The sequence below is a fragment of the Pleurodeles waltl genome, chromosome 7 (assembly GCF_031143425.1).
Source record: "Pleurodeles waltl isolate 20211129_DDA chromosome 7, aPleWal1.hap1.20221129, whole genome shotgun sequence".
Taxonomy (NCBI): domain Eukaryota; kingdom Metazoa; phylum Chordata; class Amphibia; order Caudata; family Salamandridae; genus Pleurodeles; species Pleurodeles waltl.
The window spans coordinates 1,498,780,747-1,498,793,927 of NC_090446.1; the positions used below are offsets into that span (position 1 = coordinate 1,498,780,747).

The 13,181-nt window shown below is 44.4% G+C and overlaps 1 protein-coding gene across 1 annotated transcript; it reads right to left on the bottom strand.

Annotated features, from left to right (window-relative positions):
* Positions 1 to 4,309: 4,309 nt before the first annotated feature.
* LOC138246577 (interferon-inducible GTPase 5-like) lies at positions 4,310 to 11,386 on the bottom strand. The gene is made up of 2 exons (XM_069201263.1): positions 10,953 to 11,386; positions 4,310 to 5,977 (listed from the first exon to the last, which is right to left on the bottom strand). The coding sequence occupies exon 2, from the start codon at positions 5,968 to 5,970 to the stop codon at positions 4,738 to 4,740; it is 1,233 nt and encodes a 410-aa protein (XP_069057364.1). The 5' UTR covers positions 5,971 to 5,977; positions 10,953 to 11,386; the 3' UTR covers positions 4,310 to 4,737.
* Between the last annotated feature and the right edge of the window lie 1,795 nt (positions 11,387 to 13,181).

Sequence of the window (13,181 nt, forward strand, 5' to 3'; positions counted from 1 at the left end):
AGCAAGAAGGAATCTCCCTTGGAGTGAAGGCTCCACAACACAGGTGGTGGTTCTGCAGCTCTCCAGAGGCTTAACCTGTCTTCTTTGCAACTGGCAAGTCTCTGGTCCGTCATTGGAGCTGCTGGAACGGAACCCTGTGAACCACACCTGGTTGCCATTGCCAAGGCTTGTTGGCTCTTCAGTCCGAAGGCCTCCTAGCTCCAAGAAGCCCCAGCCTCAAGCATCACACAGCGCCAAGACCAACATCCTCCCTGCTTCTACTGCAACAAGGGCAGCCATCTTCTTTGTGCTGCTGATGCCTCCCTGGGACTTCCTGTGCCTGCTGCCCGTGGGTCCTCCTGGAGTCTTCATTGATTCCTGATGGCTCCCCTGCTTGTACAAAGGTTGATTCCCAGGGACGTTGCTGTTTCTCACTTCTGCAACTCCTCTCACAACACACCTTTTTAATTTGCCAAGGCTTGTTGGTGGTCCTGCTGGGTACTGACCCCTCTGCAGTTCGACAAACAATATAGGACAGCTCATGGACATCTCCTGGGATATTTCTGCATCTCCTGGACTCCACAGCTGCATCTTCAAGCCCCCTGCCCTACAATGAAGGATCTACAGGACGGGTGGGCATTGCCCTCCTGCAACCCCCTGGGCGTATTCAAGTGGCTTGGACACAGTCCCCTCTCTCCACAGGTACTCCTTGTTCGGAATCCACACCCGTGTTCCACCAACCTGGTCCACGGGTCACAGTAGCAGCTGGACAGCCGTGGTCCCCATTGACTTCAAATTGAGGTTCCAACACTACTTCACCCCTAGGCTCCCTGGTGTAGGTACAAAAACTCTAACCTCGTCATTCCCATGTTATTCTATGGACACCTGACCCGGGGTAACATCTCTCCACATGGACACCTGGGGAAGCTTAGCTACTTACCTCTGGTGTTTTAGTACTTCCTGAGTCCTTAGGATCATTGGGTGTCAGTCTTGGCTAGTTGTGCATTTCGCATCCCATTTTTTTTTAGTATATGGTTTGCCCCCAACCCCATAGGAGCCCATGTTATTTTATGCTTTTACCTACCTGTTTCTAAGTATATTTTTGTGTATATATCTCTGGTTAGGAGATATACCATAGTTTGTTTAGCGCCTGTGTTTTAATAAAGTATACATTATTTTTCTAACACTGGTGTGGTTCTTTCTTGTGTAAGCATTACTGACTGACTTATGTGGTAATTGCAACTGCTTTACACCCTCTCCGATACGCCTTAGCTGCTCTCCACAGTTGCCCAGTGAGAGCTTTGGTTATGTGGAACCACTAACACTATCATTAAGGGTTGGCTGGACTCAGTTCAAGGTGCCTCACCTATAGGTGTGCACCATACAGTGAGCCAGCCTCCTACACCTCATGTGTACTCTTTTTCTCAGACAGGTGATGTTGATCTGTGTAAAGTTCCATAACTGGTCTGTGGTGGTTAATTTTTAATTTAACTTTCTGACTGTAATGGAGACAGCCTGTGTGCGAGATGATAGCTTTCACTGCAGGTATTGATGAAGCCTGCTCCAAGCATGAGTACCCAAAACATGGGCACAATGAAATGATACTGCACCTGCATGATCCTGGAGCAGCACTCCGAGAAAAAGTAAAAGGCTGGTCCTTCTTAGAAACAACAGAATCTGCAGAATAACTCCCAGTTCCTTACCATCAACCAGATAGTAGTGTCCAGGGAGGACAAATCCAATGCATGGCTAAAAATGTCCTCATAGAATTTCTAAGGATCACTTTGTGTCCTGACTCTTCAGTGTCCGGGGTTCCACCCTTCAGCTCCGAGAATGCAGGTCATAAACTTCCACTATGTAAAGAAGCTGCATTCTATGCTCCATCTTATACTACGCACAACCAGGAGCCATCCACAATGGGTCCCATTCTTCTCATGCTCTCATCGCAGTCCTCATTTGATCATACACAACACAAAACAGGATGCCAGTTTCAAATGAAGTTGGGTCACTCATCATTGAGGTAGATGCCCATTTACCACTACGTACCATGCAGTGGACATCCCCAACTCAAGAGAAGGTCTTTAGAATCAGGTGCTGCTAAACAAGTACACAATATTACTTGATCATCGAAAAGTGGTAGCACCTGCATATCAGATCAGAAACGTTGTCAATTTGTTCAGGGGCATTCAGGTTTCAGGGACAATGTCATGCCTAGGTCAAAGCATATCTATGATGGTCTCATGTTCATCAGTTTGTGAAGGGCTACAAAGCCATTTCCAATCAATAGGAAGTCCATTATTCCACTGAGAAAAGGCTAATTTTCAAGCCCCTGTTAATAAACTAGAAGTTAGGGTTCATGATTCTTTCTTGAAGGAGCAGCCAGGAAAAATCCTCCCCTCCTCCAAAAACGCCATAGGCTATGTCTGCAAAACTACACCTGAAAGTACAGTAAGACTTCTGGAATCATTTCCCTGGACCGTTGACCCCAAAGTGGAGAAGTCTGCCTTAATGCACACAACATGTTTGGTGAAAACCAAACACTGCTTATCACCCCAAGAACCTGATGCTCATTGGTTTGCATGATGGTTGAGGGGGTTATCATTTGGGTCAGTTTTGAGAACAGGTCCTGGATTCCTCATAATCATCGAGTGTGCTATGAATTCCTGTCTATAGCGCTCCACTCTAGAGAGAAATTGTGAGACCCTCTATTCAACAGTTAAAACTCAGCCGAAAGTGGTTGTGCACCCAGAACAGTGATTCAAAACACACAAGTAAATCTACAACTCGAGGTCTCTAAGGAGCAGCGAGAACCCGCCTCCTCCTAGAAGACCGCGCACCCCTGAAGGTAGTGCTACTCCAGGAAAAGAGTGGTCAAGAGAGAAAGGAAAAGAAAAGTAGGCTGTGATGGGAATAATCTTTAGGTTTCTATAGCAAAAAGCACAGAATGCATTAGACATAAGTCTTTAGCGCGTGTGCATCACTCCAAAGCCCAGTATGGTGCTTAAAGGGATAAACTAGAGGTAGCTCTCTAACTAGCTCCTTGGCTACTAGGTTACAGAACTGAAATGGAAGGGAGCTTCGGTCCCAGGTTTATCAGTAGGGGAGCACCACGAATGGAGGAATGCCAATTAGTAACTTACAAGGAACATTGAGAAACCTGCCTAGCAGGGGAACAACAGAAGAAAGGGAAACACAAAATATGAGGGAACTCCAAATGGTTACAAACTGAGTGGAAAGTGGATAAATCTCAAGAACTGTGGCTGCAGTTTTCCATGTGTGCTGTCCTTTTAACTGGCACTGCCTCTCCTAGCCTGGAAGTGAAACCGATGAGTGGCCCTGCATGCCTGACCTTCGCAGCTGCAGCCTTAAAGGGCCTTCCCAGTTTCCATCTACCTGTTCTCCAGAGCTTGCAGGGCTGTGTATGTCTATGCCAGGGCTGTAACCTTAGGGGTTTGGAACACAGTGCCCTACGTGACTGGGAATATGTTGGTAAGCCTGCCACCGGGACGACCTTGAGTCTGAGACGGATTCCTCACATGAATGGCTAGGTTAGAGTGTAGTCCTCATCCCAATTAGGATGCTTCGGCATCCCATAAAGAGAGCTGTGCATCAACAAACACCAGCACGTGTAAGATGCTCTGTAAGACGAGGGGTAGAGTGTGTCCCAAGTGATGTACAAGATAAACTCTTACAAGAAACTTTGACTGCCAGGTATTGCTGCTATAGAGGGTTCCTGACATTATGGAATCCCAGGGGCACCAGCGTTTGCAAACAAGGCAGCCGGATAGTGGATGGTTTTGTTTGTATTGTAGATGACAACAAAGTAACATTTGTGTTATTTGTCACCTGAAGTTAGTAATATCTAATTGTGGGACTCAGTGAGGACTAAGGCCAGATATGTCTTAATATACAAAACCACAGAATCTTAAATACAGCTAAGACGGCCGACTACTGTTTAATACAGGTTTTGCGTGGTCCTTTTCATGAATGTACTGAGTATTGGACTTCGAGGGGCAGGTTCCGACCATAGTCTGAAAAATGTTGGCTCTGGGCAGTCACAGCCCTTGAGATAACTCCTCTGCTTCTGCAGCTGCCGCTGTTACTGGTGTGCTGCTTGAAGATCAGACTCGAACCTATCAGGGCATTCTCAGCTTCTCATTTTTCCAAGGTCAGTAAGATGACCATCTCGGAACCGTGTAAAAATAACGCCTAATGATGAAAGGCATGGGCACTTTATAAATAAAACGATCAACTCCGATGTTTGGCCCGAATGGCTTCAATACATTTGTTATATTAGTACAACGAACTTAATATGAAATCTCAAAAACACTTGCATGGTATGTATTTATTTGCCAGAAAGCATCTATAGGAGGCTTCTATTCAAGCTGACCCATAAGTATTACACAAAGTAAACATAACCTGTACGGAGTGCACATCTTGCTCTATAAATAAAGTTATTAAATAGCTTTATTGAGTGGAGGAAGGATTATTAAATTAAATATCTTTGGTAAGGGACAGGCTGCACATTATGCCACAGCCGCAGAGTGTCTATTTTCACCTTGAAACCCTGAGTGTTTCTTTTAGTTTGGGAATCCAATAATTTCACCTGAAACTGGTATCTTTTTCCGTGAAAAAATTCCAGGCTGGTGCTGCAACGAAGCCAGATGGGTTGGGTTGTGGAAAGTCACATGTCCATAATGACTCTACCCCAGCACCGCCCACCTGTCCTGCTTCTTCTTTGTTTCCTTGAAGACAACTCTACCTCTGGTCTAAAGTTGCCTTCAGCACTCTGTGTGCGTCCTCAGATATCTCATCAAGGTTGGTCTTCAGCATACAGTATGTGGTTCCAAATGAAATGCCAGCAGCGGCCAGAGATCCGAAGATTGGAAGGCGTCGGAGGACAGACTCGGCGATCATTTTTCCGCCACCTGTAGCCTTGGCCAAAAGGTTTGCCACAAGGTTGGCTGATAGCTCTTGAATCAGCGGGGACTTGATCAGAGCTCTCAGATCCACAACGGATATCTTAGTTTTGGCAGCCAGTTGCTCCAGAGAGGTCCTATCCAGACCGAATGCTTTGCAGTAACCTTCCAGAGATCTTACCAAGATGGCAATGTCACAAACCACCGAAAGTCCTGGAATAGGTAAAGCAGAGACGGCGCAAGAGACTGTGGCATATTTCCAGATTTGCTTCCTCAACACTGTTCTTTTCTTTTCCAAAATGGTCAAGGAAACATTTGGAAGGGAGAGCAGGAACATGTGCCTCTTGTGGCTCGGAAGCTCATCTCCCAGATCTTCTGCCAGCTTCTCAAAGTCATATTTACCCAAGTGAGTGCACGACAGAAGGTAAACACGAGGCTTGCCTAAACCTTCTCCCTCTATTGCTGAAGTGCAGCTTTCTCTGATCTCCTGCAGGATGCTGTCCTTGTCATAAGTTGTCCCTCTTAGACTTTTTGCTTCCAAGTCAACATCTACTTTTGTGCATACAAAAAATACCTTTTTTCCTGCTGTTTGAAGTTCCTGTACTAACTGGCTGTGATGCTCCTCAAAGGCCTGTGGCATGATGGTGATGAAGACATCATACCTGCTGAAGTCGACCCTCTGGAGGTACGCTGCAGTGGTTAAGTCTATGCTTGAGATACTTGGTAACGCCCAGAATGTTAGCTTAGGATACTTGGGATGTCTGTAAGACCTTAGTCCAATTGTCTTGTCCTCCTTTGTGGGCCCTTCTTGAATGTCCTCTTCCTCCCCAAAGCCAAAGAAGGACCTGATGAACATTGACTTGTCACTTTCTGACTCCCCTGCTATAGCAATATCCAGGGAGGAGTTTTCCAAATTCCTTAAGTGTTCAAGAACATTGGTTGCCACATCTTTGAGCTTCCCCTTCTTCCAGTCAGGTGGGAAGTCCTCCAATTCTTCGTCCTCGTTGAATTGTCCATCAGTCTGCGTCTCTACTGGCCATTTCTCCAAGTCTACAATGGTCTCTATCTCCATTGAGGATCTGTTAAAACAAAAAAACAATATTTAGACTTTTCAATGATATTTTTAAGACAGAAATAAACAAAACTTCAGCATTCTGAGATGAATGAAGATGTGCTCCTGAAAAATCTCTAATTTGCTGTTCAGCCACCAACAAATTAGAGGTCTATTTTATTTTCGCATTTACTTTTTGCTGTACAACTTCCTGTGTCATTAAAAGCAAAGGATTGGCCATTACTGACCTCTGGTCTGGGCAGCAGCATTAACAAATGTTTAACAGCATAGCTGCCAAGTTTACCAGGTCCATGCATAACTAGTTAGGCCAGTCCCATTTTTTTCTTAGAAGTGTGAGACTTGTAGTCTTATTTAACTTAATATAAAACCAGGACTACAAGTCCCAGAGTGCCAAGAAAAATAAAACACGACAGGACTAACTAGCCACGAATGGACCTGCAATACTTGGCAGCTACTTAGCACTCATTGTTCAACCATGTAGGGAGGTGTTTTAAGTGCAACAGGAACAAGCACTGGCTGGAAAAAGCCAATAGGCCTGGCGTCTTCTGTCAGCCTTTTAACAATTCTTGTTCTGTTTTGTCATGGCTTTTGCAAAACTTTATTGTTTGACAGACTGACTGGAGTTTGTAAATCTAAAAAAAAAAAACATTGACTAAGGTGCCATAGCTCATAATGAAGTCAGTCAATGGCTGAACTCGGGTGATATGTTGGCCCTTGAAGCATGCTCTAGTAGGTTGGAGAAAAATGTGAATGACGCAACCACAGACAAATGAATGACATGTGGCTGAAAACACTTAGAAGTAACTATGTCATAAGCATAATTTTAGTGAAATCAAAATGTCTTGGCTAACACGTCTACAAAAGCAAATTATTGTACCATTGGCAGTCAGCCTCTCGCATTTGAGAAACAAAGAAAAAGAAAGAAGGAGAGAAGGAAGTAAAGGAAGAAGGCAGTAAGGAAATGAGATAAGAAAGAAAGGATAGAAAGAGACAGGACGAAGGGAAGAAGGATCAAAAGACAGAAAGAAGGAATGAAAGAAAGAAGGAAAGCAGTAAAGAAAGGAAGCAAGAAAGAAAGATTGATAAAAGAAAGAGTGGATGAGAAAGAAAGCAAGAAAGAACAATGGCAAGAGAGAAGGGAGGAGAGAACAGAAGAAGGAAAGCAAGAAAGAAGGAATTAAAGCAAGAAAAGATGGAAGGCAAAAGAGAAAGAAAGCAGAACAGAAGGAATGAAAGGAAAAAGGAAAGCAAGAAAGAAGGAATGAAAGAAAGAAAAAAGAAAAACAAGAAGGAAAGTAGGAGTGAAAGAAAAAAGACAGCAAGAAAAAAGCAAAGGAATGAATAAAAAGGGAAAGAAGGAATGAAAAAAAGGAAGCGAGATAAGGAATGAAAGAAAAAGGGAAGAAAGAAACAAGGAATGAAAGAACATAGTAAATAAGGGATGAAAGAAAATGGAAAGAGAAGGAAAGAGGAAACAGAAAACAAGAAAGAATGAAAGAAAGATGAAAACAAGGCACTAATAAAAAGTGATACAAGTGCATCAAATTAAACACAATAAAGGCTGGTTTTCTCCCTAGGCAAAGATTACTAAGGAACCATTAGTGAAACTGAGTCCAGAATAAACATGTTCTAAAGAAGTGTCCTCTTATGAATTCACAAGTATATTATTGAATATGTGATTCCGTGAAATACGATAGTCAAAAAGTAAACAAAGGACACTCCAAAAGGAATTTACAACAGCATTAGCAGGAGACATGAACTGATAAAGCATGGAATGTGACCTGTGCTCGCATCTGATATAAAGCCTTGTGCTCTCACATCAGACTAAACATGGAGTGCCTGAGTCACAAAGGTAAACTTACGCATTTTAATAGTACGTTTAAGAGTGCACAGACAGCAGTCAGAGAGGAGAACATAAAAAGACAGGCCTATCCTTTTATGTGCGGAGTTCTACGCACCTACTACAGAGTCTTGCAACTCATAAACTTTCTAATAAAATGCAGTTTTGTGAATACTGAAAAATGTAAACTTATGCAAACGTGTAAGTTTACCTGTGTGAATCAGGCCCAAAGGCAACATCATTTATAAAAAATAAAAATAAAACATTGGCACAGTAGGGAACTACCTCGTGTGCAGATGTGCTCCTTGTGATAGAGCAAGCTGCAGTCACTCAAAGTGAAACTATCCATTGGCTGAAGTGGGCTGACCCTTTGCCCCATGCTGTTTGCTGTAGTGGGTGGAAGCAAAACTTGAATGACTCACCAACAGACCAATGGATGAAGAATGGTGGCTGAAAGCCCCTTTAAATAGGTATATTGTACATAGATATATTTTTTTTTTTAATCAAAAATTCTTGGCTAAACCCAGACCTAAAAAGTACAGCCATTATAACTATCTACGTTTACAAAGCCGATAACATATTTTTCCATATGTGACCATAAATAAGAATATTTTAATTTTTGTCAGTTAGAAAAGTCAGTGTTACTAGATTCCGAGGGCATTAAGGTGAAATTAAAAGTTAAAGAAAATTTCAGCGGCCCCAGATTTTTATATTTGTTTGTGTTGAAAATGTTGCTTTACAATAATAAGGTGCCTAGAGGGCGCCAATGAGCCAAGGTGGGTAAAGAATGCTTGAATGAAAAGTTAAATCCAACTAGGGGTGGGTGAAGAATTCTGCTCTGCTGGGGGAGTTCGCTGAATTTTGCCCACTCCGCACAGAGTGCAGAATTCTGAAAAACTCTGCAAAGTGGCATGGAGCGGATTTTTTTTTTTTTGCGTGGCTCGCCAACATTAAGTTGGCGAGCGGAAAAAATTGCTAAGATGGCGCGCGCAAGTGGGATTTCTGAATACGGGCGGGCATGACTGGTTGCTACTGCTTGCGTTGAGGAAGCTGCCGCTCGAGTAGAAAATGTACTGGAGTGGCAGAAAAAAAGTTAGCACCTTCTGGCCCTCCTTGTGATGATGTTTGCACTGATTTTTCAGCACGGGGTAAACTCCTGCACAAACAGCGCGATTTACCCAAACTTTGCCAATTTACCCAAACTCCGCTGCTCGCACAACTCTGGATAGCGCAGCAGAGTTTTTTCAGCACTTCGCACAGTTCCGCGTAGCAGAACTCGGCGAACTCCGTCGGCCAGGCCCTAAACCCACCATGATGTATTGAAAAACAACTGGGGATGTAAGGCATTCTGCGTCCCCTACAGGCACCACTTCTTGGGTTTGATAAATAGGGGGATTTTTTAAATGTATTCATTAGAATATTCATTTGTGAATTCGACTGCGCCCTGAACTAGACAAAGTTTAGGGTTTACATACTTTTAAGACAAGTTTCAAGCTGCGTTAATAGTTAATTGTCCATTTTGCAAAGTAATCATTTAATAGACCTTACATTGAGTATTACATTCTTAGATTACATCTAAGACCATACTGATGTACTCATATCATTCATCCTCACTGCCCCCGCAGATCCATTTACACCAACTATGGGAAGTCCTTTACACAAGACTATGTACCTACATGCACTACAACAGCTCACTTACTCCTGCTGCCGTGTGCAGCCAAGAGGTCACTACTCCTGCCTTGTTTCAAGCGGTTCCTAACTTCTCCTCTGTCCCATCCCATAGTGATCCCTCTTTCCATGGGAGCCAATCTGCCTCCTGCTCTAATCAGTGCCCCTATTGTGAGCTTTATTAATGGCTTTCATTGCCATAAAACAAACTTTTACCACTTACTTTAAGAAGACCAACTAAGTGGGGGTTTCTCCGCTCCTGCCTGAGACTACTAATGAATCACACATGTTAGAAATACTTACAAAGCACCAGACACACTAGCTATGAAATAAAATAGTGCTATAAAATAAATGCTTTGATTTTTTCCCCCCCCAAAAAAATTGCTCATACTTCAGTGGCAAGGGAGTGAAATGGTGGAAATGTTTCATTTCTCAGTTGTGAAGGACACCCAATAACAGTAATATACCGTGCCGAAGCGGATAAGTAATCCACTCTTATAGCGCTTTCTACAACTTCTCTGGACTCGAGGCACTGGTAAAAGGTTCTAATTACATCTTGCCACTGCCGACTCCCCGCCTTGATTACCTCCGAGACTTTTTAAAATATATGCTACCAGCAGGTATGATGTTGAATTGGGAGTTTGTTCTTCCTGAATTCCTGACATTCTATTGACTTTGTTACCCCACACTTTTTTTTATACATATTTCTTTCTCATTGTGTTCCTTTCTTCTGGCGTACGGCTGCAGCTCACACGTTCCAGGCGTTTGATAAATCAAGGGCATTTATAGTTGTTTTCAATACTGTATTCATAATTTGTATACAGTGTATGCCAAAAAAACGGATTACATTTCAGCTGGGAAGCTCTGTCTGAAATATGGCATCCTAGCCACGAGCCCAGGGCTACTCCAGCAGTTAAAAGACTTTTGTTTAAACTATTGCCTGAATTGAGAAGTGGGCCTTTAACAACCGGAACAGTTTGAGGATCAAGGGCTTTAATACTGATAGAACATTCCCTCCTCGGAAAGGAGAAGGTTCTAGAGAAACTGAAACCAGAAGGACAAGCTTTGGAGGGTTGAAGCAGAGGGCCTCTATCAGCCATTATCGGCCCTTTTGCCCCATCCATAGGGCGCCCCGCATCCCGGTGCTCTAAGCAAGGCCTGGAGCGACAGATTGAGGCTGCTTAAAATCTCCGTGGCCCACTACAACCTCGACTAGTGAATACACAATACCGTATCTCAACACTGACACCAGACCACACGTGTAGTCGGACACACTAACTTCAAACTAGAAAATAAAGGTAATAATAGGACTCAGGGCTTCCGAATTCAGGGTTCCCCACCACTGGAGTTTTAGCAAGGTCTCTGAAAGGGCATGTGACTGACTCTAGCCCAGCCCGACTGTGATAGCTCCCTTTAACAGCTCACTCCACCCCGCCTTCCAGTAAAGCAGAATGAAAGCACGGGCCATCCTTACCTGGATGGGGGGTCCTGGTAGGTGGGACTGGGTCACCGCAGCAGCAGGAGAGCTCTGCCTGCCTGAGACACCGTGGCTTGGAGTGGACTGACCAACGGGTGCCAGGGCAGGAGTACATCCCTCCCTGTCGTAAGAACCATTCCCACATTCCGGAAGGCCCGTCCACCCCTCCCAGGCCCAGGCCGGGCACTGAGTGTTGCTCACTCACTCTCTTGACGTGGTTTTGTGAAACCATTTTGCTCGGCTGCTTTGAATAGCAGTGACACCCTTGGCTGAGGGCACGGACTGGGCACTGAAGGTGGCCCTGTGCTGGGCAGGCTGTGTCACCTCGCCCTCGGGCGGAGGTTGCGCGGTTTCGACGCCGGATTCCTCTCCTTGACTCAGGTCCACTTTCCTGCTCGACACGTCGGGAGACTCACGGCTCTGGCAGCCGAGGTTACATAACCCGCAGGAGGGAATGAGCGCACTGCATCACCAGCATCAGAGACTGACTACCTGCTGACGTCACCACGTGGCATACCCAGCATGGGGCGCGGTGCCCCTGGAGAATACCAACTAGCAGAAGAGGCGAGGGGTGGGGCAGGACCTGGGCAGTACCCTCCCCCCGGCTCCCACAAGAGCTTGGACACTGTTCTTTGAGGGGGGGGGGGGGGGGGGGCATAAACTCCCATGGCTGTGCCCGTGTCTCTCCAAAGGAAGCTGTGGTTGAGATGTGGAGGCTTTGTTGACATTAGGAACTTATAACAGTTAACAAGCATTGGCATAGCCAATAGGTCTCGCCTTTTGGTCCTTCTTATAAGTGTGTAGCCATGCAGCACATTATCTGGGTGCTGTGTCGCCAGGGATTTATCTTATGCACCTAACAACCATTGACAAAGCCAATAGTCTTAGCTTGTTTCAGGTGTAGCGTCCGGTGTTGTGTTGTATCTGTATGTAATGGAAAGAAACAGCAAAATACCAGGCTGTCGTGACGCTATGGTAAGCGCACATTTTTTGTGTTATGTGTTTAAGCCACGCCCCTCTGAGAGATCCCCCAGTTTATTCATCCCACCTAAAGCCTGCCACTAATACTCCATCGACTGACCGCTTCAGAGTGCTAGGGTAGGTAAACAATCTGTGAGAATGGAGAAGATTAAATGGCAGTGCGCAGAATGTTTCACACACAAGATATCTTGCGAGCGGTTAAATATCAATTCCCTGGTTGTAGTGCTACACAATGTAACACACAAAGCAACCTATCACGATTAACCCACAACAGCAAGTGTTTCTCCGCTAAGATTTTTTCAGACACTCCTTAAGAAATATTGGATGTATTCGAAATAGGGATGTCACAGTAAATGTCTTTAGGGTGCCAAAAAAATGATATTTGTTGTTCGTATTTCTTAGGTGGAGCATAGCAGCGTGCAAGCGCTGCTTTTCCAACGTGTTGGTATGTATCTGGTCTTTTAACCACGCCCACCGCATGCCCATCACTATCACTCGTTCATGGGCTTGCCTTTCAAAAATACTTTGTTATTATTGGTTACTGCTTTACGTTTGTCCCTCCTTGGGCGGTTTTGTTACCACCTTGGCCATCGACCCTGTTACATGGATAATTGCACTTTTGCCGATAACTTTGACTGCGAGCGAACTTCTTTTCCCTTTTGTGTCCCTCCCGCGCACTCACGTTCATGGAGGTGGTGCTTTTTATGTTTTCAATCCAATTTAACAGCCAACAAATGTGCAGAAACCAAAGGGCTCATCCTTCACAAGCAGGCAGGCGTCAGAAACGGAAAGCACATCATTTCCTCTCCATTCACACCCACCCCATCTGCTGATATTTTTACACAAGAATGAATGAATTCTTTTTTTTTAGCACTAGTAGGATGGTTTCCTCATTTGTAAAACATTCATTTGTTAGGGAAGAGTGCATTAGGCAAGCCAGTTTGTCTGCTCTTGGTTAGCTGATGTGACAGTTAACATGTTTCAGTTTTTTGTTTTTTTACCTCAGGGATATGCCACAAAAATAAAAATGAGAAAAAACATGACACAGTCTAAACTGTGCATAGATTTTGTGCAGCCACCTTGAGGCTCCACCTTATGGACTCTCCACGGTCTCTATAGAAGAACCAGATAGCCCGAAGAACGATGTTGCAGATCCTTTTTTAGGTCGAGCGCGCAAGTGCTTTGACCAGTTGTAAGTATTGCGTGCTTTTAATCACGCCCATCGCTTTCATTCGTTCATGTGCT